At 37.4% G+C, this 27657-nt stretch overlaps 1 protein-coding gene across 2 annotated transcripts in view; it reads left to right on the top strand.

The window, feature by feature from the left end:
• Positions 1-27228, top strand: part of PTAR1 (protein prenyltransferase alpha subunit repeat containing 1) — a 28390-nt gene extending 1162 nt beyond the window's left edge. The window contains exons 2-7 of one of the 2 annotated variants that reach the window (XR_008441536.1): positions 3300-3469; positions 9787-9853; positions 14813-14917; positions 18720-18933; positions 23370-23493; positions 25082-25143. Coding sequence is in view for 1 of the 2 variants with exons in the window: in XM_054004407.1 (XP_053860382.1) it covers positions 3300-3469; positions 9787-9853; positions 14813-14917; positions 18720-18933; positions 25082-25386; positions 25935-26280 (1207 nt within the window). In the remaining variant the exon portion in view is untranslated. Of the gene's footprint in view, positions 1-3299; positions 3470-9786; positions 9854-14812; positions 14918-18719; positions 18934-23369; positions 23494-25081; positions 25387-25934 lie in introns of those variants that run through there. The other variant, XM_054004407.1, reaches the window with a different exon arrangement.
• Positions 27229-27657: the final 429 nt, after the last annotated feature.

Genomic DNA, 27657 nt, shown 5'->3' with positions numbered 1-27657 from the left:
ACAACCGCCCCGCCGGTAAAACGCAGCGCGTCATGAAAACCAGCCAGGGCTCCGCAGACAGATACATTTTCAAAGAAAAGTTGTTAATGAGCTCTCTCTGAACTCGATGTTTGGCAGGATTAAACCCATCGGGGACTCGGTATGGGGCTGAGTCTGCCCGCGGATGGGCCAGCCCTGCCGAGCCCCACAGGAGGCAGCGGGTTCTGTGTCTGCCTGGAGCAGAGCACTGGTGCTGGTGGGAACAAAGCTTAGGATTGAAGCCTCCTGAATTGCACTTTTGCAGAAACAGAGCAGTGTGGTGGATGCACCACCTTCAAATCCGTATCTGTTGGTAGAAATGCCACTGCTTTTCATTGTGTGTTGGTTTGAGGAAGACAGAATGACTATGAAAATGCAAACCACAGTAATTGTTATCTTACGACAATCAGATTTATCCAGCAATCTGGGGACAGATGGTGTGTTTTATTTTTCAGTGTTGTTGACCAGCCTTGAGACCTTGTTTTAAGTGCCCTCTGTACTTCTGTTTCACAGAATGTTTCCCCAGCCTTTAAGACACAAACTACAGAATTATCTTTCAATCTATATGCAAGCTTCATGTTGGTTATGGCGAATAAGGTAGCACATAAGGAATAACAACTTCCTAATTTAAGTGAAGTGTATTTATGTCAGGTGGAAACTGCAGTCTCTGAGGTAGTGGCCTATTAATCTGTTCCAGAAAGTGATAAGCTAAACAATGGCATAGGAAAATTCTATGTCACTTAATTTATCCTTTTTCTTAACAAGAAAAGATTAAAGTAAATACCCTCATGTTTCTCTAAATGTAGTAAGCAATTTGGGTGGGTGGCCAGGTTTTAAAATGCAGCATATGGATGCTGTTTAAAAAAAGGCTGTGTTTTGCCTTGAAGCTTCATTTTTAGGATGTGAAGCATAATGTGCTGTAAATGGCCAGTATTTATGAATGAATGTTCTGTTTTTTTCATAGTTCCCACTCCTCTGCCAGGATTCTTTATTGGTAGCAAACTTGGAGATGGTGTTTTTGAAGAATTTGCTGCTATTGCAATTTCCTTCCATAGATGCAATCTCAGAGATGAAAGTAGGCTGCAAGAGCTGTGCATACTGAGACTGATGCACTGTGACATGTTTCAAATGAAAAAGCACAAGCTGCTGCTACTTTATCTCTCAAAATAGAAAAAGTAACAGTCTTGTCTGCTAGATTTGTGAAGTGGTTGAAAATACTTGAAATGGGACTCTTCAGGCCAATGTAGGCTGTGAGCCCTTTGCTGTGGTGCCTCTGTGCCTCAGGAGCACCAGGCTGTAGCTCTGCTGGCCAGGTCTTTTCATATCTTCATCTTGTCTTCTGGTGCTGGCCAGCTGCAGTTCCTGACAGGTGATATCCTGAATTCAACATGTTGCAGATCCAGGTTTGAATTATTTTACATGGGAACTGCCTAGCTTCACTGAAAATAGGGATTCTGCTACATGCATAATGTTCCTGTTTACTTACTTTTGTCCTATACTCACCTCTTTTCCAGCACAAGTGGGTACACCTACCCACTTATCAGCTTTGTGCAAACTCTACCTGTCTGTCATTTTGGTGTGTTCAAAGCAGTATTGTGAAACTTAGCTCACCCAAGTCAGACTTCTTCCATTTGGTAATAAGTAAAGGTGTGGACGTTTGTTTTGTGGGTTTTTTTTCCTCTGCTTGCTGTTTGCCTTTGGTATACTGTTTGTGAGTTACAGTATACATACCTACATAGCTGGTAGGTTCCTATGTTAATTCAGAGAGTTAATTAGCCAAGCAGTGTCTGACTGCGTCTTCGTTGCTTTTGGAGATTTTCATGTCCCTGTGTGCAAGGCCAGGCAACATTTTGCCAAGGACTGGGTTTAGCATTCATAAAAGAAAGACCAGCGATACATACAAACTTCAGGCTGTTAAGACACTGTGTTGAAAGAAGCAGACTGGAATGTAATTTTAAGTTTAATCTTGCTTCTTGAAGAGCTTAGCTTGTGTTAAATAGAGCAGAATAGACAAGGTTCTCGGTTTGATACCCATTTCTTGCTTTTACTGGGGTAGAGGAATGCTTTTTTCTTCTCTCTCTTCTCAGCTGACTGGGGAAGCAAAAGGGACCTGCATGTGTGTTTGGAGACAGAGCCATGTGATTTGCAAGTGTTTTACCTTGAGTTCACCTTACCTATGCTTTTTGCAGCTTGTGATGTATGGAAGATCAAATCTGTTCTCTGAATAAGCAAATGCATTCTTAAACAAGCACACTGTGTCGCTTTTGATTATCTCAGTAATAGTCCAGTGAGGACAGAGAACTAAATCAGCACACTCAGAGTACCCAGTAATAAATTTTATTTAAGATAATTGAGTTGGGGTTTAGGAGCTGACACTTGCCGTATATCTGTAAATCTTGTATTAAGAAGACTTAAGATGGAAAATATGTTTTCTGAGATAGCAAGAAATCTTTTTTATCCTGCGTGAGATAAGAGGATTTTCCTCTTTAGCAACAATTTTTTTCCATTGAATGGGAGTTGGTGGAGAAATTATGCATATTCGAAAGAAAATAATGTTGCTTTATGTCTAAACAGGTGTGAATCCTTGATAAGCTGTGTTTATTTCTAAGAAGCTGCCAAAGCTGCTATTCAGCATGCCAGAAAAATCTGACAAAAAGTAAAATATGGTATGGCCCATTGAAACTGAACAACTGAGTCTCTTCTGCTTTGTTTGCTGGTACAAATGGTCATGTTTGTCATTGTTTTAAAGGCTTAAATTTCTTGTACAGAGTTGTCATCTAATCAGACTGGCCTCTGTGTCTCAAATCTTCCCCCTGTTGATCATCCTGCCTTGCATAGGACAATGAAAAATGGGACATGTGGAAGTGAGCATATTCTTCTGTGTCATTCTTAGTTTCAGAGCACCTGGTGCAGAGCACACCTGGGTAGCTTTTGGTCAGTCAGGTGCCTGTACTAGTTAGCATGTTCTGTTTCTCTTGCCGAAACAGCAGTTATAGCTCTGTTGTGTATTTATTGCAAAACCAGGGGTGCTCATGTTGATTAAGCTGAGTTAAACTGATTGGGTAGTAGTCTAAAAACAGAAAAAATGGGGCCTTCATCATTTCAGATCTTTGTGAAAATCAAATAAAACTTTTCTGATTACAGATTTCAGCAAAGACGAGGAAAAACTATGATGGAATGTTTGGTTGGGAAGCATTGCCAGCCATTGCATTTCTGTATTGAGAAAAATAATTGTTACCTACTTGAAATAAGCTTAATTATATTTCTTTCTGTTTTTTAAGAGATGAAATTGGATTAATACCCTGCCCTGAAGCCAGATATAACCGGAGCCCTATTGTCCTGGTAGAAAACAAGCTTGGTGTGGAGAGCTGGTGTGTGAAGTTTCTTTTGCCATATGTCCACAATAAACTTCTCCTCTACAGACAGAGAAAACAGTGGCTGAACAAGGATGGTAAGTTCTGAGTTGGAGAAGAGTATATGATGTGATCTTTAGTACACATTTCTTACTTATCCTAAAATAATTTAGTTTGGAAAAGAGCTTTAAGATCAGAGTCCAGCCATAACCTGACACTGCCAAGTCCAGCACTAAACCATGTTCCTAAGTGCTGTGTTTACATGACTTCCAAAATACCTCTAGGGATGGTGACTCTACCACTTCCTGGACAGCCTGTTTCAATTTTGACAATGCTTTCAGTGAAGAAATCTTTCCTCATGTCTAACCTAAATCTCACCCGGCACAGCCTGAGACCATTTTCTCTCATCCTGTTGTTTGTTACCTGTGAAGATAGACTGACATTCACCTGGCTACAATCTCATTTTATGTAGTTTTGGAGAACAATGAGATTATCCCAAGCCCCCTTTTCTCCAGGCTAAACACCTCCAGCTCCCTCAGCTCATCTTTATAAGACTTGTGCTCCATTTGCCCTTCTCTGGGCTCACTCTAGCACCTTGATGTCTCAGTGAGTACATGGAGATGGTCACTGATGTGGTCCTGCTGGCCACACCATTGTGATCCAAGCCAAGATGCCCCGGCTTTCATGACCGCCAGCTTGTTCAGATCCCCCTACAGAGCCTTCCTACCCTCCAGTAGATCACTCCCACCCACAGAGGTGTAATCCCCAAACTGACTGAGGGTGCACTCAATGCCCTTGTCTGGATCATTTACCCTTCCTAATGCCAATTTAACCTGTTCTGGAAGAAATGGTGGTTACTGAGGAGAGCAGGCTTTGGATTGTGCCTCTTAACTTGAATGAGTTTAGGGTCATTTGAAAATAAAATTTCTTTCTCTCTTGCCCAAACTGGAAAGGTTAGAGACAGACAACTTCAATGAGTTCTTTGAGGAAGTGATGTTAGTTCAGAAGGAATTTTCTCCTGTTTTCCTGAGTCAAAGAAAAATGGGATGATGTATATATCTACTGTAAGAAATGAGTGCAGTGTGTTTCAGATGCAGAGCTACCAGAAATCATTAGTCCCTACAGCTTGAGAATTGTAAAGTTTTATTTCCTTTCTCATCTCTTTGTTTTGTTTTTTAGTTTAACTTGCATGAAAATTTCTTTTGTATATGTTCTTTAAAAAAATCAAAATAAAGAATTACGAACAGGTGTGACATAGGAGGTACTTGACTGCTTATAAGGTATCCTTCTTAGAATGAGAATGAGTAACTAGTTGATGAAGCAAGTTTTTTGTTTATTGTTGCAGTATCTTCTAAGTAGCAGTTGGAATAGAGGATGTTCTTATGCTGGGCTTCTGAGTGTCTTATTTCTGCTTTTTTTTTTTTTTTTTTTTCTTTTAGAGACTTCTTTCTAGTATCTTTTACCTACTATGGTATTTTTCATAGCCCTCAGAAAGAGGGATATATGTTCTGTTGAAGAGCACCCTGTGACCATTCACAGAGTTCAGATCTTTAATATCTCACATGCAGCTGGGTTTCAGTTTTGGACTGTTACCATATTTTAATTTGTTTCTCTTTACTTGTAACTAACCTGTCCATAAAGCACTGACTGTGTCCATTTTGCTTCAACATGTGTGGGATTGTCTTCCCCTCCTGAAGCAAAACAAACAGCCACCATTCATTCAGTTGTGTTGATTGTAGCAAAGCCAATCTCCCTGGCTGCATTATGAAACAGAGAGTTAAAGAATTATGTTTTAAATAGTGGGATGTTAGCATACATCTGGTGCAGACTCTAGTGCCTAGTCATAACTAACATGGTGTACTACTTGGTGTTACTGCTAGGTAAGTTTTTAGAATAGGTCTGTAATGATATGTGGCCAGTAGCATTTCTCCTTTGATATCTACTTTTCTTTAGTGTTTTATTGCTCTATTCTGTTTCACTTAAAGTGGATGAAGCCAGATATGCACTGATGCTCATTAAAGTGTAGTGTATGGCACAGTCAGGTGGTGTTGGTCAGATCTGTAAATGTGCACTTAAGCTTCTTTTGCCTTTGGAGAGATACAGAGAAAGAAGATTGAGGTCTTTAGTGGATCTTGGAGTCGGAGCATTCTTAAGGCAGAGAGTGTTGCATTCTTTTGTGTTGTCTGCCTGATGGTGGGCTCTAGATTTGCTAAACACACTGATTTCTTATTAGAAATATATGGATATATAATGCAAGCATTTTGGAAATGGCAGACAAGGCAGATCATGACAAGGAGGAACCCATTCTCCTGGCAACACAGAGTCTTCCAGTGCTAGCTGTACACCTTGAGTGATGTTAGAGTAACAGTGCACTGGCTTGATCCTTAGAAGTAATTACCTTCAAAAGAGTAGCTTAAAGAAGTTGAAGTGTTTTCATGTGTTGCTGGGTATGACAGACCCATCAATTGTGTTTTACTTTTATCTAACAGATTGTTTGTATCATTGTGTTTCCCACACTCCTCCTAGAGGGTTGATGTCATGTCATGATGTGGACTTTAAAAATTTTACATTGCCCTTTATTTTTTTATTTTTACATAATTTATTTTCTTGAATGTTTTTTTCTCATAACAGACATCTTTAAAAGACTCTTTCTAGAGGATGTGTATTGGTAACATAAGTAACTTCCATTTCTTCTTGGTCTTTGTGGTTTATGGTTGGACCTGTTAAGACCAGGATGTTTTTGATCACTGCTACCAGCCAGCTGCTGATTTACTCAGTTCTCATAGAAACTGGTGATTGTGACATGCCAAATTTGAAATTTGTAATGCAGACGACTACAAAATTCAGTGAACAGAACTTTAATACATGGAATTACATAGCTAAATACAAACTTTAGCATTTAAGGAGTTGAACCTACTAGCACGGGCAATCTTAGCAACACCAGTGTTGTCATTGCAGTGCTTTTGGAGGTCTGAGGTAGGAGTTTTTGATGTATATTGTTATTACACTGCAGATCTTCAGCTGGGTGGCTTCATTTTGGTCTCAGGTTTTACTGTAACATCTACCCATTGAAATTTCTGTGCAGAGAAAAACTTCTTGTTTCAAGCCAAACTACAAACATTGAAATCTATGGCACATTTTTGGGTGTCTGAAGACAGCTGATAGCCGTTACCTCTGTTCTGGCACCCTGCTCCAGTCACACCAGTGCAGGTGCTTTGTTGCGATGCTGTCACATCTGCCGATGCCACAGGGATGGTGTCTGGAGGCCTCTGCTTCCCTCAGGTGAAACTTTGCACAACCCTTCCTCTCAAAATGCAGCTCAGAACACTCTGTCAGTGAATACTGCAGTAGCATGGATTTTAGACTAGTGCCTGCAACTTGTCTGGCTTTCTTTTGAAAATGAAACTCCATTCTGTTTTGTCTCTTCATTTACAAAAGCTAGTTTCAGATGTGTGAGAAGAGGTGATCTGCAGCATTTTCATGTCTGCTGAAGTTTTCTGTAACCACTGTAAAATACAGTCAGGTCCTTCATGTTCAAACCCTGTTTGTAATGGAGTTCAGTATGTTTTACCATAATTGAGTTTCACATTTGATAAAAGGTTTGAGCAGAAACTGAGCTGCAGTGGTGGAGAGAATTAAGAGTGCACGCTTGGAATTTGTCAGGGTAGTTGTTTTCTTTTGCATCCAGTAAAGAAATTGATTTGTCTATTACCGCTTCAGAACTCAATTGTATCTTCTGTTGAAGCTTGTTATAATCAGTGATTGCAGATGTAGTCTCTACTCACCTCTTCTGTTTTGAGTCACTGTAAGCCATTTAAAATAGAACAGCAGAGAACAGGGTGCTGATTTAAGTGTCTGCTTTCAGATGTCTGATATTTTTTCTGACAGGATCCTGGAAGAAGGAGGTGCTTTATAGTCATTCATTGATAGGTTAGTGACACAGATGTTTAATTACAGTTTCTTTTGGATACTTGGAATCCAGAATCATGACTGATCCCCCTGCTGTTATTTGAGTTTAGATATCTAAGTTTTACAATATGTTTTTATCCTTTCTCCAGTATTTTTTAAATTTATACATGCATACTATTTGTGTTACGTCAAGATGATTTTGTGAAATTGTTACAAACTACTCACAGAATATCTAAAAAACTGTATGCAACCATATTTAAAGGTGAGCTAAAACCATACTGTTTTATTTGTCCTTTTGCAGCTGGGGAATCTTTAATATGCAAAAGGACATGTTCAGCCTGAGCACCTATAATGCAGTAGTTTGCCTGAAACATATCTAGTATAAAATACTTTTAAATTGTAAATAAAAGATGTTGGGTTTTGTTACTGACACAGGGGGAATAGTTGGCAAGTACTATCATTGTGTGCCAGATCCGTCATAAGACTTCCTAATAAAAAGTGGCTCAGAGGTTACTAAATTGTGCCATTTTTCTATTGAAAAGTGGCCTAGAGGTTACTAAATTGTCATTTCACATCTCTGGCTCAGAATCCACACTTCATGAATCTTCATCTGTTACTTACATCAAAGAACATTGACATGAAGGAACTGGGTTTTACTTGGAGATTTTCCTTTTATCTGCATCTTTCCTTTGATAATAATCAGGATGAAGTGAACCTGTGTGATGGGCAAATGGACAAATGCAAACAAGTTCTGTTTAAGTTGGACTTGATTGAGTGCTGTTACAGACCTTTGAGATTACCAGAATGGTCATATTAACTGGAAATCATGATGAAACAAGCTGTATTGTTCGAAGTTGACTTTGAAAAGCTTTTACGAGAAGTATTCAAAAAACTGAAATAGGCTATAATAAACTTTTGCTTGATGTGCATATAACATGTACAGTGGTAGTACCTAATAATTACTAAAAGCATTGTTGTAGGTAAAATGGAAAATGTACATGAAACAATCACAGCCCACAATTTTAACTATACCTCCTTATAAAAATTATGCTTTGATAAATGTTCCAAACTAATTTCTGAATGTAAAATTGAAATAGTAGCCACAAAACACTTAGCAGATGTTTAATTTTATGTATGTTTGATTTTGTTTATGTGAGTAATCTTGGGATTACTTAAGAATTGGGATAGTCAGTGGCATAAAATTAAATGGGTGTTTAAATACTTTGCTGGTTCAGGAATTGGGTAAACCAAGGAATAATATTTGTACATTCAGGCAGCAAATTAGGAAGAATGTGCATTTTTTTATATATGAAAAATATTTATTCCTTGGCAGCAAAGAGAGGTTTAACTTGTGAAAATAGAAAGTTAAGTTCATTCCTTGAGATACTTCAAAACATTACAGCTTAGTGCAAAGTCAAGTACACTAAAGAATTCCCCACCATGCCCCCCATCACCCCTTGCATTATATGGTGGCTTAGCATGTTCCTCATAAGGAAGAACATAATGGAAAACACAAAATTGGACATAAATGATCCATCAGACACACAGTGATATGTGAAGCCAAGTCCCTTTGCGTTTTGAATTTGTGTATCATTACTGTGGAATTTCTTAACAGTTCATTTTGCCATCATATTGACTGCAGTAACCAGAGATCTGTTTGCATGAGATACCATCCTTTTCTTTTTCCTTCAAGGAATGAAGTACCTCTTATTTGCTGGAAATCACCTGAAGTATGACCTAATTAGTATGTTAAATGCAGGGTGATTAGGAGAGAAAGTAGCCAAGTTTAATTTACAGTAAAGGCTTGTATAGTCACATTCCAGTTTTATGACATAGTTAAAAATATGTGTAATACATAAATCTACAGTATACAGTGCTTAAATGCAGGCATGCAAGCAAATGTTTTGGTTTTTGCTTTGGGTTTTTTATTGAATTAGTCTTAAAACTTCATTCTGAAGTGCTTCATTTAAAGTGTTTTCTGTACAGTTTAATAGGGAGTACTTCTGTAATCCTCATTCATAGATGTGGTGTTTTATTTTTTAGCTATAGGTTTTTTAATAGTGTGTGTATTTTTTGTAACAGTATGATATATGGCAGCCATCTGCAGCTCAGACTTGCTCTAAAATAGTAGGGTATATTTTTATTTTTCTCTAGTATTTTAAAATCTTTGGATTTTCTTTGAAGAATTCTCTGCTTCTCATATATAGTGTGTTTAGTTAAAATCACTGAATAATCAAGGATTTCATATTATGATTTTTCCTTTCTGAGGGCATACTCAGTTCATTATTTTAAATAATGAAAGGGAGGGTATGGCAGATCTTGCTTCCTCTTAAATTAACAATTAATTAATGCTCTCTCATTTCTGGAATAAGAACAGTATTTTACAGAGGTACAGCAGCTCATAGCAGAGAGACTGAGGGAATGAGAGGGAGTAAAGGTCTGCAGAGAGATCAGTGCTGTGTGCAAATCATTACTAATCTTAATGTCTTTTGTTCCATCGTTTTAGAGCTGATAGATATCACGTGTACCCTGCTACTGCTGAACCCCGACTTCACCACTGCTTGGAATGTAAGGTATGTTGCACTCAGAAAATGCCATCAAAAGAGCTGGGCCTTACATAAGTCAACTGAAAGCTTTGTTTCAAGTGGTTGTTAGTGACGCAGCAAGAACTTGTCAGCTAAGAAGTGTTGAAAGAATGTTAAAAATCTCTTCTTTCCTAAATGTTGCAGATAGTTTGAGACTGCCCTTTTTTCGTTTTTATTGGGTTGGTTTGTTTGTTTGGGGGTTTTTGTTTGGTTGGGTTTTTTGGTTTTGGTTTGGTTTTTTTATTGCAGGCTGATGATTACAGTGCTGCATATGAAGGCATGTTTACACCACATTTTCAGGGTGTATAAGACCCACTGAACTACCATTCCTCTTTCCTTCTGCAGTTAATGTGCTCAGCTGATATCTGCTGTGTGTATTCACTGTTCTCATTTTTACCTGTCTTTGAGTTCTTTTGAGATTCCAGCTCAGTTTGCTGCCATTACTGGTGCAGGCTATTGAGGCTCAGTAGATAAACTGCAAGAGAGGGAGAGAAGGTGTCTACCCTTTATTTCAAACACATTTCCCCCCTCCTCTCTCCTTTCTTGTACCTGCTGGGTTTAGCATAGCTTCATCATTGGTCAAATTTCAGAACTTGTCCAGGAGTCATAATGGAGGAGGAGCAGGAATTTACCTCCTTGCTCTTCAGGAGGTGCAGAAACAACAATTATTTACAATTTTGTAATCTTACAGCTGTTTTGTAAGTTTCAGAGTTGGAGGAATATTCTCTTTCTGTTACCAAAGACTGGAGACAGTCGATAAAAGCTATAGTTTCAGGAGGGCTGGAGGGCTGACGAAAGTATGATAGTCTCTAGGAGTGCATTAATGGAAAACAGGACTTCTGTAGTTACAGTGCACTATTGCAGGTGGTGTATTAACAAAATGACCTAGAAAGATAATGGCTGCGTCTAGTTGTCAGCCCTACTTATGGCAAATTCAGCTTTTTCTTTTTTGTTCTTTCACTGCTGATACAGTTCTGAAGGATTCTGCTGTGTTCTGTATCTTTCTATCTCTCAGGTCTCAAAAAGGGGGATGAATGTGATAGCAAAGGGTTTAGTGTCATGAAAATGTATAACTTGAGTAGCTTTGAAGTGTTAAAATGGACTTAGGAGCTTGTATATGTACTAGAGCTGCTACAGTAATCTCATATTATGGTACTTACAGTTGGTTTTTGGTTTATGTTTAGTGGAATTTTTTTTATTGCACATGCATTCATCCTTATCAGTCTGGCTTTTTTTGTACCTGACAGCTGGAAGAGTTAGCTTTTATGTGCATGTGAAGAGTAGTTCAAAGTTGTAAGTGGAATTAAAAATGCTAAGGAATATGGATGAAGATTGTTTTCTCTTTTATGATGTTTATGATTTACCAAAATACACAAATTACTACGGAAGCTGGCCTTACTCCCCGAATTATTGACTAGTGATGTACAAGTCAGTCTGTCTTTGAAGTTCTGTTTAGCATCCAGAGAGATTTTGTTACACAAGCCAGTCAGTATCTGTGGAGGTTGCCAGCAGGCCCATTCTAGCAAAGGAACTGCTTTGCTGAATCTGACCCTACGTTGTTCTAGGCTTCCACTGGGAGTTTGCTCTTTTGAAGGGGAGGCACTTTAGTTATGTTGACATGTATTTCAGCTTATCTGTGAAATTACAGATCAAGCTAGCCAGATGTTTGGCATAATCAATCACAGAGTAGAGGACTGACTGTTTTCTATACGGATGCTGGTGATATATCCTTATCCTGAGATAGTCACAACTGAGAACTAATTGTATGAGACTTGCACTCTGCTTGCAGAACATGATGGATCTGTTGTGGGATGATTGGTTTCTTGTTGCTCAGACGATGTTTGTCATGCCAGGTTCATCTTGCGTTCTCCATACACTAATTCACTGCTTTATTTTGAGGGGGAAAAAGCATTATAGACTCTTAAGTAGCCTAAAAAATAAAAAGTGTTCTAGCCTAAAAAAATATAAAGTGTTCTAGTTGTTTACTGAATAGCAGCCCTGCACACAGCGTGTTTCTTGTATCTTCTTTATTGACTTTTTCATTGTAGACAGGGATAATCCCTTTTTCATATATCAAATTCTGCTGAAAGCTTCACAGATAGTGGTTGACTCAGTAGCACTGAACTGGAAGAGAGAGAAAAGGAAATCCCTTCCTAGGAAAGGACACAGGACTTTGCAGAGCCCAGTCAGAAAACTTGAATGCTGTTGTGGAAGACAAGTGGGCATTTCCGCTCAGCTGACAATCGTAGAAAGTCGTATCTGATTAATGAGGCACAGGAGATCACAGAACTTGAAACATGTTATCTAGGCCAACTAGGAATAGGTCTGCCTTGACTTTGTAGCTATTCTCAACAGTTGTAATGTGCCTACTACATACATTTGTTGTTTATTTATTTGTTTAATTTAGAAGTGATTGGAAAGTTACAGAAGGGCAGTGTATATTTATATATATATATATTTATCCTAAACCCTGAGAAACACTTGCTAGAGAGTAGGTGTGTCACTTCCCAGGAACTGAGAGAGAAACCCCTGTTATACTGAATGGGATAAGAGATATCGCCAGTTGTTGATCCTAAATTCAGTTATCCTGTGTTTTTAGAAGTTGAAAAGTCTTGCAAGTTAAACTGACCTGAATTTTTATGGGGTGATTGTAAAGGAATTTTCATAATTGCCTTTGTTCTTCCTGTTATACTTCCTAGCATGTACAATTGATGAAAAGACATTAGGTAACAAGATGCTCTGAAAACTCCCATTTTGCTTTCAGATATAAATGACTTCAAAGGTGTTAGCATAAGGCAAGTAAAAATTATTCCAGATGATCTTTTATGGAGCTATAATCCTTAAGGCTGAAACATTATCTATGATCCACATGGCAAGAAAGTGAGCTAGAAATTATATATCCCAAGTTGGATGTTATTTGAAAGAGCTTAGAAGAGGTTTATGTGGGAGTGTATGGTACTTCAGTCATACTAGTGCTTGCAGTCCTTTGTGAATGGGAGAATCTCTTATTTGAAAATCATTAAAGCTAAAACCAGCTTTTCTACTGCAGCAGTGAAGGTGAATCTTGTCTGTACTGTTCCTCAATTTTGCAAAAGAGGAAGTTTAAGAGTGTATAAGTGTGAGGCTGTTTACTTACAATGAATGTTTTAATATAGAAAGAGCACTTTCTTCACTGAAAGTTTAGGTTTTGGGAGGTAGGTGGCCTGGTAATCTAAATCTCTGTTAAATGTGTACATGTATTTGTTTTAAGTATCACAATAATCTAAGCTGTATTTTCATTGTGTGTGTGTGGTAAGTAATTTTTACCAAAATGTCACCTCTTGCATTGCAGTAATGAGGTAGTTGTTCCACCTGCTCCAGTGCTGACCTTGAATCTTTCTTTTGTCTGCTTTCCAAATTTGAGTGCATTAGCACAGAATGGTCTGATCAGTCTGCCACTTCTGGTTGGTATATCTGACCTGCCTGTTAAAAAACATCTAAAAGCATCCAATCTGAAGCATGCTGGAACTTGGTTGAGATAAAAAGAGATGCCTCAGTAGCTATCAGAAGCAAAACTTTTATAAGGATTCGTTCCATAAGGATATGTTCCCCACTCTGCTTCAGTTTTAAATAATACTTGCTCACTGTTAGTGTTGCAACCATTAGCTTCTGACTGTGGTTATAAGTTTCAGTTACACCAACACAAAGCCAAAGTACTGGATGGAGTCAGTTTCCTACTAAAAATTACCAACTCAGACAGAAAATATGTACTGACAGAAAGGAAATATGTCAATTTGTTTGTGAGACTCGGGCCATAACTTTAGGACAACATTATGTTTTCTGCGTCAGACTGCAGAGTTTTGCCTTCTTATGTGATAGCAGAACTTGCCAGAATCTATTTCCTCCCCTCCCACTGGGGTCTTTTGGTCAGAGAGTTGATCATCTGCTCCTCACTTACTAGTGCCATGCCTATCATTATGATGAATCAGAAATTATTAGCCAAAATCCAAACCCATGCCAAAATTGCTTTTGCTTCTTGTACTCTCAGTTTTTTCACAGAAAATGTGAAATGAAATGTGTAATGTGTAATTGCACATGTCATTAAATGAAATGAAATGTGTAATTTCTTTCTACAGATTGTAACTTTGGAACTTACTGTATCTTTACTTCAAAGCTGCTACCTACTAGATTGGAGAATAGGATATGAAGACTAATGCCCTTGTAGGAGCCAGTGATGGGGTGATGTCTACAAACATGCTCAGGACAGGCAATAAGAGTTATAAAGCTAGAAAGAAGAGGGTGAGGGGCAGGGAATTCTGTGCAAAGAAGGTGAGAAAGCCAAGTACAGATTTTCATTTTGCTCTGTCTGTGGGAGGTACTCTAGAAAGGGTTGTGTTGGATGAACATTAAGTTTTGTCAGGGCAAATTTTCAACTTTTTTTTAACCAAAGATTGTTTTGCATTTAAGTAAACTGAGCAATTGCAGCCTTTTTGTTAAATTTGTAAAACATTCTACACGCAGAGAATACTTCCTTTTTTAAAATAAATTTAGGGAACCTTGACCCTGTATCTTGAACGGTATTTAAAAACTAAAAGTAAGTATGGAGGAGTGCTATGTGTAAGAATATTTCCACATGTACACAGTGATCCAAGGGCTTAATTTCAAGAAGGGATGTTTTTTCATATATGTAACCCTACAGGTAGTTGACTCAGTAATTTCTGGGTAGGTTTGAAAACTAATGGGTTGTATGTGTTCAGATTAAGATAAAGTTCTTTGTGCGCATATGTATAGTACATATGTATGTGTTGTAAAATGGATTCATGCACTAAGGGTTTTTTAAACTCTTGTTGTTTGACAGTGGAGTTCTGTTATGATACAAAGGAAATGCCATGCAATTTGTTATTGGGATTTGTGTTCTGTTTTCAGGTTACTACTTTTATTCACACTGATTTATTTTATCTTTTGTAGGAAAGAATTAATACTGTCTGGCACTTTAAATCCACTTAAAGATTTGCATCTTGGAAAACTGGCGTTAACCAAGTTTCCAAAAAGTCCAGAAACATGGATTCATAGGTTGGTTTCCTTTGCCTTCTATTGACTCTTGAAGCATTTTTCCTAGGTTGGTTTTTTTTGTTTTGTTTTGGTTGGTTTTTTTTGTTGTTTGTTTGGTTTTTTTTTTTTTTTTTTTTTTTTTTTTTTTTTTTGTGTTTTTGTTTTTTTTTTTTTTCTTTCTTGTTCTTGGGTTAAGGAGAGTTGTAGATGCAGGAGGACATCTAGAAATATATCAGATTCTTTGAACCAGTCATTGCAGAATACTGTGCTTTGGCTTTTGAAGCTACCTGTCTATATTCTACACTTAGAACTGAAATCATATGTACCTTTTCTGCTGCATACTTTTTAAATAAACTTCGGAGGGTGGATAAATTCCCTTAGAGGTTTATCATGTCTTGCAACACCTAAAATCCTCAACCTGAAAATTCTGATTTCCTCAATTGTAAGTATTTCAGCACTGTAGATTTCTCCTTTCCCTCAAATTTACTACTGTATTGTTTGTCTACATTTCAGAAAATGAAGATTCTATTAAAGCCAACCTTTGTTAAATAAAGCTGGGTTCTTTTCCATTTCAATACTGGTCTTTTTGGTTTGGTGAATTTATTTTTATTATTTCTAACTTAAACTAAATCATTCAGTCACCACTACTGGATATTAAAATAATGGATCACATGTTTGGAAAATTTAATTCCAGTGTTACTCAAATGCACAAGGCTAACCATCTCAATAATGACTGTCCATAAAAAGCCTGTAGCAGAGCCAAGTGAAGCATAGATCCATTGCTCAGCTTTAAAACAAAAAAACCCAAAAAACTTTGTATGTGTGTTATCTTTTTTCATGATAGAAATAAAAAGCTAGGTCAACCTTTTATAGACAGCCCTAAAGAGATTTAAATGTAACATATTAGGAAGCAGTTTGCAATGTTTGTGTTTACAGCTGCCCTAATGCTGGACGTGTTAAAGTTGATACTGCATTAGGGACTCCATACTCTATAAGGAACACAACAAAACTTACTGACTACATGAGAATTTTTGGAAATGAAAGTTGTTGGTAAACTCTTGTTTGTCAGTGTATGCACAAGCTTAAAAGTCTCAAGGTAAACCTAGTAAGCAATGCCTGGAGTCTTCCAAGGTATTTCATTGATACAGCAACAACAATGAATTTCTGCAGCATTGACTTTTAATTTTGATGTTCCACTTCTTTTCATCATCCTCATGCTAATGATTTGTGCTACTTGATAACTTTGAAGCAGAAGTATATAGTTATATTGGGGAAAAAAATCTTGCAGTTTGTCATAGTTTACCTTTTCTACATGGTAGCTAACACCAGAAAAATAAGATTTTTTTGCATGTTAATACTTCTGAACCTGGTGCCATCCATATAATTATGATGATCAATATATTTTTATCAAATAAGTCAGAATGTTAGGTTCTTTATATTTATTTACATTTTAGAAATAATATAAAATTGTCAATAATTTCAATGCAAACTTAAATTAGGAGTATTTTGATAGTGTCATAATTTTTTTTCTTTCTCTTACTTGCCTACATGAGAAAACTATATTTGAGGGTGATTGCACAAATATTTGGCTTGGATTTAGATATGCTGACCATGATTCATACATGTTAGAAAATAAGATTTGCAAAAATACTTCTCTGCATCAGCATAATGTTTGATTTTGGGTTACCTATTCCCCCATGGTATTAAATCTCAGACAGAAGATGCAAAAAATGGGGCTTTGAATAAAATTCGGTAAAACATAACCAAATTGTTTTTTCTTATGCATGGGAGATACACTCGCTGAGGATGCCAAATACCTGTCATTCATTTTGTCAGATGACCTCCTGCTGTATATTTTGGAAGTTCAGATATAATTTGTGCATATACAGTCAGTATATATATTGATTGTGCAGTTGTCACTTAACAATCCTTTGTTTGTTGGATTCCAGGAGTTGTAAGAGCAGTAGTAACATGCAAAAGTGAAAATGACTCCAAATTGGAGTAAAATTAATGCAGGAAATTTTGCATAAAAACCAAATAATACCATGATATTCAGCGGGTTCCAGAAATAGATTTTAAATCTTCTGAGGTTGTGATTGAACTGTCTAGAAAGTAGCTCTAGTTTAATTTTATGGGTTTTTTGATGCTGTAGTCACAGAGATCATAAAGTCTGTATTTTTTCACTCTCCCCTGCATATGTAATTTATCAGATTTCCTTGGTTTATAAAGCATGCTCATTTTAAGAAACTGAAATAATTTAGAGAGTTGAAATATTTTGTCTTCATGGTTTCACTCAGATAATGATGTTAATGAAATAATACATATCTCTTGTTAAAAGAGTGACTATGCTCATTGAGTTTTTTTGCCTAGAATTTTTTAATTTTCCATTTCTTGCATATCTGTGGACTGAAGTAAAAAATACAAAAGGTGATGTTTGGATCAAAAACATTTTTAAAAATTCAAAGTTAAGTCTTCAAAATTACTATGTTTCATGAAATACTGTTACACAACAGAGCATGGTTTGCTTAGCTGTACATCTTTATTTAGAACAAATGGTGTATAGGAAGAAAGTGTTCATACACTGCTTGTAACTTTCTGCTGAGAACCACAGTCAGTTTAAAATTGCATTCTTCTAAATTATCTTCAATATTGTCTTCCAATACTTTGTCCTTTTTTGATAACTGAGTGAATATATATACAATATAGATAAAACCCACGAGTGAACAAGCATATTATGGATGTCTTCAAATGAGAGAAAAAGCAGATGAGTTAGCAATGTTTTTAATATGTGGTTAACTTATCTATTTTTTATATACGTGTGTATATATATATGTAGATACATAATTTTACATATGGCCTGCAAAATAGAGTTCTCTCTTTCAAAAAAGGTAATTTATTACTTTTATTTTATTTTATTGATTTATTTTAACTTGGAGTTAAAAGAAATTTTGACATCTTTGAAAGTAGCAATTCATTGGTTTTGGAACCAATGTGAGCCAGTACAAAATAGGATAACCTCCGTGTTGCACACAAGAGGATGTCAGTGTCTCCAGAGCATTCCACACTGGACTGTAGCAATTCCATTGACATGGGCTGCTCTGTGGAAATTTACACATCTGTAATCTATTTTTGTAGAACCCTTTTGTGTTGGGGCTGCAGATGCAGCATTGAGGTTGCCTCTAAAAATGCTACTAAAATTTTGTCCAAAGTAAAATAAAAAACCAGAACATCTAGGAATCTGTGCTTATCTCAGACACGTGAAATCAAATATGTGTAATTCATCAGTAGAAACATCTGTTTTGTTTATACCTATAGCCATTGAAACCACAAACCTTTTGGACTTTGCTACTGCTGGTGGTGTACAGAAACCAGTTTGAATTGTGGTGTGTGGTACGGTCAGCTGTAAAAGATACTGAGCAGAATTAATTTTTTATTAAATCACTTCTTTCTATCTCGCTTTGGCTACTTCATTTTTAGTGCTATGCAAGACTTTGAAAGAGGAGCGCGTTAGAAATTTTATGCCCATGCTGCTTGCACTGTTTCATAAATTTGCTGTTTCCCTCTGTTTTATTTTATAATGCTGTAAGTAGCCATGATCACTTAGAGTGAGCTAACTGATGCAGGCGTGTTGGGAGTGCAATCATCGTGTTGTAGTTTATAGCATGGCAAGTGTTCAGATGGTTGTTTACTACTCACTCATTACCTAGCTACAGAGTAGTTCAGAGATGGAAAGATTGGAAAGGTTTGATTTATGCACATGAAAAACCATCTTTTTCTCTTAAAACTGCTCTCTCACCATTAACGCTTTACATCGTTTAACCAGACGATGGGTGCTGCAACAGCTAATTCAGGAAAACTCCTTGCCCAGTCTTGCAACTAAAGGAAACTTGGGAGCAGCACCTGTGGAGAGGATTCACCGACTAGTGCAGGAGGAAATGAATGTCTGCTCTGAAGCTGCTGGGAGATATCCAAGCAACTACAATGCCTGGTCCCATCGCATCTGGGTTTTACAGCATTTGGCAAAACTCACTGTCAAGGTATAATACAATAGTGAATAAATTCTTAAATTTTCTTCTCAAAAAACCCAAATACTGGTTTGCAAAGCAGATTGTATAACATGAATGAAGAGTATCAAGTGAAGTTATCACAGGGAGCTAAGAATGTTTTAAGAAAGGGGGCAAAATCTTGTAGTGAGTATGTTTTGCATTTTTCTTGCCAGTGTAAGCAGGTTCTGCTCAGCAGAAATAATACATTTTTCTTGCCTGTATACAAAATTCTGTTTCTCTCTTAGTACTTGGTGCTAATATATGTGTGGGAAGAGTATAGATGGGACTATGTGAGCCAAAGTAAGGAATGGGCAACTCTAAGTAATTCTTCCAGCACTAGTCTTGAAATTCATAGAGGAAATTCATAGAGGAAAAAGGTAATACATAATAGATATTATTTTGATAATGTAATATCAATGTTTCGATGCCCTTACTCAGCTTACCTGTGGTTTCAGAATTTTAAAGGACCAAGTAAAGACAGCAGGAATTTTGGAGAAAGCATAGTAGTGCTTGTAACTAATTTCTTCAGTTCCAGCAGTATTTTTTGGCAGCATTTACACTGGGAGCTGATTAAACTATTTCAGGGACAGCAGGGACATTTTATGCAGTGTTGAATGTTGTGCATCTATAACATCAAGACCTGCAGCAAATTAAATTAGTTAATGTGATGTGGTCTAAAATTACATAGGCAGTTTTGTAATACCATGTTTTCTGAGTGGTTAGGTGAATTCTTTGTGAGTATTAGGAGTGACATATCACTCACTTTTAACAGCAGTTTCTGCATTTTGCCACATAGGGTTGTAAGGGAGGATTTTACTGGATATTGTTGAATCAATATAGCCATTATTTTTATGTCCATTGCAGAGACAGGGCAGAATTTGGACTCGTCTGCTTAACAAGTTTATATGAAAAGGTAGTTTTTAGAAAACTCAGAAGAATTGTAGGATTCAGATAGATTGGAGATTAGAAGTTAGGGTTAGAAGTCTATATTAACAGAAAACAGGAACTTTGGTGCCTTCAAGAGCTTATTAAAAGGTGAAGGGAGTTAGCACTATTAAAGAAAATTCAAGTCATTTTTTGCCTTAAAACAAGTTCTAAACAGCTCTGTGTCCATTATACTGCTAACAGTAGTCTGAGGATCAGGATTATACCTTGAGTGCTTTTTGTACTCACTATTCGGTACTGATTTAATTAAAGAAAAATAATTACATTGCAATAAAAATAACTTTTTGCAGAACTGGAATTATTCTGGTGAGTTCATTCACTATCAGTTGTGAGTGCTTTTTGTGGCAAATCACAAGCATGCCTGTGAAGGTAGTATTTAAATTTGTTTGACCATTCTAAAGTCTATTTAGTTTGCCTGCCATCTCACTTCCCCTACTGATCTACTTTTTTTGGAATGAAGACTATGGAAGTGATACTTTTGTCTAGAGTTGTCCTTCTGGTTTCTGTTACCTCTGGCAAAATTTCACTGGTGCTGTTGTTCCTCCACCAATGTTTTAAACTCGTTGGAAAGTGTCTGTGTTGGCTCTAGGTTTTTTTCAGGACACCACCAATGCACCTCATCAGAAGGCCTAGTAGAAGGTGTTCGGGATACAGGAAAATTAGGAAAAAGTGTGGAACATTAAAGACTGTGAGAAACTTTTGATTAAATTTGTCTAGGTAACTTTAAGAGGCAGAATTATAGAGTGATTATTTGCAAGATATGATGCAAGGAAAAAGCAAATAAGAAGGAGAACAAGGAAAAAGCAGGCATTTTCACAAAAATATTCAGGTTCATAAAATCACAGAATGGTTTGGCTTGGGAGGGATCTCCATCTCATTCCAACCACCCTGCAATGTGCAAGGATGTCACTCATTAGATCAGGTTGCTCAGGACCCCATCCAGCGCAGTCTTGAATACTTCAATGGAGGGGACAGTGGAGCAGTCCCAAGACAGAGAGCCCTAAAGGGCTCATCACCAGTCTCCACTTGGACATAGAGCTGTTGACCACTCCTCTCTGGCTGCATCCATCCAGTCAGTTCCTTACCCACTGTATGGACCTTCCATCTGTCTCAAATTTGGAGATAAGGATGTCGTGTGGAACCCATATTGAATGCCTTCCACATCTAGATTGATGGCACCTGTTAGTCTTCTCTTGTTGACCACTGTAGTCACTCTGTCATAGAACGCCACCAGATAGGTCAGGCATGATTGCTGGCTGTCTTGTGTCACCTCCTTGTCTCGTAGGTGCCTTAACATGTCTTCTGGAAGGATCTGCACTATGACCTTGCCAACCACAGAGGGGGTGCTTACTGTCTACAGTTCCCCGGGTCTTCCTTTTTCCTCTTTCTCCCATTTTAAAAATGAGAACAGTGTTTCCCTTTTTCCAGTCACTGGGGACTTCCCCTAACCGCCATGACTTCAGATAGGGTGGACAGTGGTTTGGCAACATGAGCCAGTTGTCTTAGAGCTCTGTAACATGGATCTTCAGATGCCATCGATTTGTGGCTGTTCAGCTTCCTCAAGTGGTTCTGAACCTGCTCTTTGCTTATAGTGGGAGGGAGTTAGCTTCCTGCACAAGAGTCTAGAGGATCAGGGACTAGAGAGAAGTGGGAGGGAGGCCTGACTGCCAGTGAAGACTGAGACAACAAACTCAGTACTTCATCATTTTCCATGTCAGTTGCCATCAATTCTTGTTTATTAGCAAGCATACATGCTCCTTGGTCTTTTTTTTGTGACCTGTGTATTTACACAGTCTCTTCTTGTTATTTTTTGCGCTTCTTGCCAAGTCCTGTCCAGCTTTGCCTTGGCTTTTCCATTCTTTAGAGGTTTTTTACTTGCTTGATGTCTCATGTAACACCTTCAGCAATTTCTGTGTTTGAATATCTGAAAAGTATGATAATTATCAACAAGATGCATGACTGGAACCATGCTGAAAAATTGACGGATAAAACAGTTGCTGATTCTATGGCCATTTAGTTCTTGCAAGGTTGCCTGAAATTAAGGAGTACTTGTATTAATTAGGGCTGTATTTCTGCTGTAATACAAATTTTGCCTGTAGTTTGAAGTGTACAAGGAAGCAGAGGCCCAGAAACATAAATTGTATGTTGTATTATCATTTAAATATGACTTGTCAAAATGAGTTTATCATTAACAAAGCTGTCAGCCTGCTTTGAAGGATTTCAAGAGGTAGGCTGTGTAATAGGATTTTGGTTATTCTTTTCCCTTTGGTTTGATAATCCTAATGCTAATGCAGACTGAATCTCAGCTCAAGCTCTGGGAAAAAGATTTAAAATGCTAGAGAAGAAAGTTTTGGCCCAGTAGGAAAATTTACTCAAAGGATATAGATGTTTCTTCTTTCTTACATTGGACAGTCAAAAACATTATCTTCTTTCAATATAGACATTTCAGTTTGTTCTAGCTGCAGAATTTAGATGGCATTAGCAAGTTTATGTAGTGTTTATAAGTGTTCATTAACATAAATCAAGGATTTGTCAAGAATAGATTATTTGAAACTAATTTAATAATTTTGGTATTGGAGTTCTTACCATGGAAAGCCCGATTTCAGATTTCTCACATGACTGTGCAGTTAGTGGGGTTCGATCATGAGTTTCAGATACCTACTAAAAGGTGGGTGCATAATTAGTTAGAGAACTGGGGTAGGAGAGTAGTAGGGGTATAGTCTTAAAATTCATACACACCATGTTGCTTCAGTGAAGTCATGCAGATAGAGAAATAGTGTGTAGTTCAGCAAGGATTGACAAACTTTTTTGTTTTCTTTAGATTGGAATATTCAATTTCATAATTAAAAGGTGGAGATTGACTGGTCAGACCCTACAGTAAAATAAGCAAGCAAACAAGTAGTGGGGTAATTGTCATGAGGCAACACTTCTCTTGTGTGATGCCCAGAAGACAACATGTTCATGAGATACAAAGTAGTTTTTCTTGTAGCCATCCCCAGCAATGCCTTAGCTTCTTCTTAGATGACAGGGTCTTTAAAAGTCCTAGTTTCTGTGAGTGCTATTTATTTGGTTGTCCTTAAAAGTTTGTTTCCCCAGTTCCTTTTAATTTCCTTGGTGTCCCAGACTAGGGAGGAAGTTTCAGGTCTCTAGTTTATGGTTGGAAAAATGCACTAAAACAAGCAAGCACATGGTCAGGGAGGGTGTAAGAGGGAATGCATACCCAGAGATTGAGACAAAGGTCACTGAGCACACACGTCATGTTCTGGGGGAGGCTGCCAGTTCCATGGTAGTCAGCTCACCACCAGAGGTAGAAAAGAGGTTGTCAAGAGTGGAGTAGGAGGTATTTTCATATAGTTTCCTCTTTCTTCACAGAACAGTGGCAAAGGCCTTGTACTGATAGAGATGGAAATGGAGGAAGCTGGCTTTGTAAGAAGGAACCTCTTGGAATTCAGATATTAGCTGGCTTTTTCTTTTACTTCCAGTTGTAAGAAGCATCTTCCACTGGTACTCTGAGGTTCCTAGGTACGAGGCTGTTTTTTGTAGATCTGAAGAAGTTTTCATGGCAGTCTTCAGTGTTGCTTTTTTAAAAGAGGTGTTCTGGTTCAGGTAAGGTGTGATGCTGGGAATAATTTTGTTCCCTTTGTACAGGGAGTTAAAATGTGTAATTAAGATGTTCCTCTGTAAATATGTAGCTTATAAATATTTCAGATAAATTAATTGGATTCTTCCGAGGTCTCAGTTGAGCATAAATGTGTGTAGTATCAATCACAGCTGAATAAAGGCTGATCTGATTTTTTCTGAGCCTTATGTTGTTCTTAACAGACTTTTACATTTTGAAGTTCAAAAGCTTAAAATACTAAGTTCTATGAAGAAAGGAAAAGCTGATCTTATTGTTTAATGTGCAGATGTGAACATGGATTTTTACCCCCTTTAAGAACCCTGTGTGTGGACTGTTATTTAATACTGCACTTCTGTTTGCTGATCTCTGAAAGGAAGGTGATGCTGGTATCTTTTGGCAAGATTTAGAAAAACATGATGACTATCTAGGGTAGAAGGCACTGTTTTCATTGTATTTGCTCCAATTTCTTTTAGAACAGACGGCCTCAAGAAAGCTGTATAGCTAGCCTTGTGTGTTTCCATGGTTTTCTTTGTGGGAGGCTGTGGCTTTTGTGCTGCAGTATCTGAAAGAAAGACTTCTACTTAGGAAAGTTGTTTTGCATCAGCTGGTCCTGTTAAGTGATGTAGGTAGCTTAGGAGAAGAGGTTAAAAGCAAGAGTATACCGTAAGATTATTAAGATTACTTCCAAAAGTCTTTAGAAGTAAATGAAAAGGGTAGTTTTGATCTCTTTGGATAGTTTAAGCTCCGGAGGAGAAGCAGTGTGAGGAAAGAGGTTAAGGCCTATGAAAAAAAATGAAACCAGTGGCTCTAACAGAGACAACAAAGCATAGTAAAAGCTTTGTCTGGGAGCCAAACTTGCATTTCTCTCCAGAAATTAATTTTGAAAGTTTAAAAGCACTCAGAATTAAGAGACAATACGCAGGAACCAGAAGTGTTAAAAATAGAGCTACAGTTGGCAATTCAAGTATTTACCAGAGTTGGTGTGAAAGCCTTTCTAGGGGTTCTTCAGTAGTAAAATCAAGCAACCTGATTATGGACAAGTACTTTCATATTTCACTGGCTCTAGGACTTTAAACATAATGTTATGGTTGACATTCTCTCACGGAAAATCAAGGTGCAAATTAAGTTTGGTTTTTTTTCCTTTTAAGCAACTCACCTACCTTCTGACACCCACAATCCACTGGGTAGAAAGTAAAATTCTTAAAGCTAATAGCAGTGTAGTTTGTGCCTCCTCTAAATAGTGTTTATTGCTAGCCATTTTGAGGTTCTTAAACCACTGCTTTTTTCATATCAGAAGAGGTTTGGGTTTTTTTCCCACTCAGGTTGTGGGTTGGTTTCTGAAAAACTTGCCTTTTCACAGTTTGGAAGAAGTATTTATTTGTTTTCTGCAGGGATGCCAAGATGCTTTTCAGCACATAGTAGAAAAGGCTCAGTAATAGTTCTTTTTTCTGTGTATTCTTAAACCATTACTACAGTGGCTGAAATTCCCAAAGAAGAGGTTACCTTAATACAAAAGCAGTAGTGGTAAGTTCCTCCTTTATACTGGTTGATAACTGTCTCTGCATTTTGTTTCAGGTTCTCCTCGATGAACTTTCATCCACTAAATATTGGGTATCCATGCATGTCTCAGACCATAGTGGATTTCATTACCGCCAGTTCTTACTCAATTCCTTGATACGCCGAACGATGACTGACAAAAACATACTGGTACAAAATCAAGTGGTAAATGAACAAAAGAAGGAGGAAGAGAGTGCAGGGACGGAAGCTGCCTGTGCAGAGGAGCAAAACGTGGATCTTCCCCACCATTTAGATGAAGAGATGGAACTCTGCAGTGAACTGATTGACAATTACCCAGGGCATGAAACCTTGTGGTGTCATAGGTAAGAGGACTTGGTCAAAAGAGTTCCTTCTGATTTGTGGATGAGTCTTCACATGGTATTTCCAAACAAATTGTTCTGGTTTTAGGAAGTACCACTCAATAAAAGATTTTTAAGCTACTATATATTAAGCCTTTTGAAAATATTCAAGAGCATAATCAGAGCTATTGTGTGGGAAATTTGATTTGGCTTAAATATCTTGCAGTGTAAGCTCCGCTTGTCTCTATAATTTGTGCAAGAGACACAAGATGCTGGTAATGAGCCTCCTCATATTTGAAATGTTTAAACAACAAAAAATGAACAAAATGCCGACAGAAGACTGGGTGCCGAAAATGTTTGCTTTACTAGCTGGGTGCAGGTTCCTGACGAGGTAACAGGAGATTTGCCAAGGTGACATGGAGCCCTTTCTAGTACAGTGTGCAGAGACAGCAGATTTTGTGTCTGTGAGGGAAATCTGGTGGGATGGCAAATGAATTGAAACACTTCAGCAGCAACAGCAGGTTATTTTCAGTGCATGACTTTTTTTTTTCTTCTTTTCTTTTCCTTTGAAGAAGGTGTGTATTCTACCTTCAGCAGCACTTAAGCAACAAACTTCCTCTCATGAGTACAGCGGTATCTGTGGACAGCAGTGATGAAAGTCTGAATAATTTCCACCACAGTCCTGCAACAAGTCACATGGCACAAGCTATGGATGTTGATGGTTTGAATGAATCCAGCAGCAAACAAGGTTATACCCAAGAAACAAAACGCCTGAAGCGTGCTCCTGTGCAGGACTCTCTTGGTCCAGAAATGGAATACCGGTTTGTTGATAAAGTTTTATCAACATGTAGGGATGTGGACCAAGCCAGGTTTGCTACTGCTTATAGGAAATGGTTAGTTACTTTTTTAGGTCAGTGAAGGAAACGTTGAAAGCTTTCAGGGTTCTTCTCTTAGTGCAATATTCTCTTTTCAGACACAATTGCATGTCTTGGTTGAAAGTGTTAGCTAGCTTTATGTTTCTCTCTGTTTTGATGGTCAGTCATAAAGCTAAATTTCAGAGTAAACATCTGTCACTTTATTAAAGAACTGGCATACATTTTTATTAAGCAAATGCATTTTGTTACTTAATCTCTCAAAGAAATCACTTTTACCGGCTTCCTACCATGACATTTTCTCCTTTTTTTTTAACTTCTGCATTAAGGTGGACTCTGAATCATTTGACTTTAAAAAAAAAGAGGTAAAAGAAAAAAAGTTTGAAATGCTTGTGAAACAGAGTGTCTGAAAAAAATGGGAGAATCTATCAGTATCAGCTAAACTTGTTCCCAGTTTGTTCCTGTATGGCATCCTGCTAGTACCTTATTGGATCCAGACTGTATTTGTTGAGTGCTATTATTTTTGTATAGCAGTCTTTGGTAGAACACCAGAATACAGAGTTTCTTTCTGAAGGCTTCAGTAACAGTTTTGGAGCTGTGATGCCTTTTACTGTTTTAACTTGGTTTTTGTTTGCTTATTAATTGTCATGTTAGCTTGATAGGAAGGTCTATAAGGTTGAAATCTTGATAAGCAGATACAGGAAGATGTGGCAGAAAATAGTTCAAACACATGTTCATCCACAATCAGAGCTGTATTTGGCTGTATTTGTGAATCGTTTTCTTAAAACAGACTACCTTCATTTCTTACTTGGTGTTTATTTATTTATCTCAACAATCCAGATTTAATCACACTTGATACACATTTCTGAATGTCTTTTTTTACACTACAGATTCTCACCCTCCCAAATCACACATTGGTAACTTGTACTTAATCAAGTCCAATATTGGATAGCTCTTCCAACTGATGATTGAGACCATACAGTTAAAAAAAACAGTGACAGCAAGGAGGGAACTAACCCTTCCCTTCTGTTTTTTTGAAGAGTTTCAGTCTTTGTTGTTTTGGGGTTTTTTTCCATTTTTACTCTTAAAGAAGAGCTCTACTCCAACCATACATCTCTGTTTACATAACTGTAAATTTTAAGGGAATTTGAAATCAATTATGAATGGTGTATTTTGTCATTTCCTTAGAATTTGTCTGTAAAAGGGATTTTTTACTCTAGTAGAATTGTGCTGGTACACAGACCCAGGGAAAACATTCTACAACTGTAGAAGTCTATACAATGGCAACATTGCCTGTTTTAAAAGTAGACTGTTTTCTGGGGGGGATTAGATTTTCAAGTTACTGTCCTTGCCATAATTGCTTTATTTATCTTCTGTCCCAAATGCCTCTTGACCATAAGTTTCAAGATACTGTTTCTGTTGG

This window comes from Vidua macroura, chromosome Z, assembly GCF_024509145.1.
Source record: "Vidua macroura isolate BioBank_ID:100142 chromosome Z, ASM2450914v1, whole genome shotgun sequence".
NCBI lineage: Eukaryota > Metazoa > Chordata > Aves > Passeriformes > Viduidae > Vidua > Vidua macroura.
This window is presented reverse-complemented; position numbering and strand designations above follow the sequence as displayed.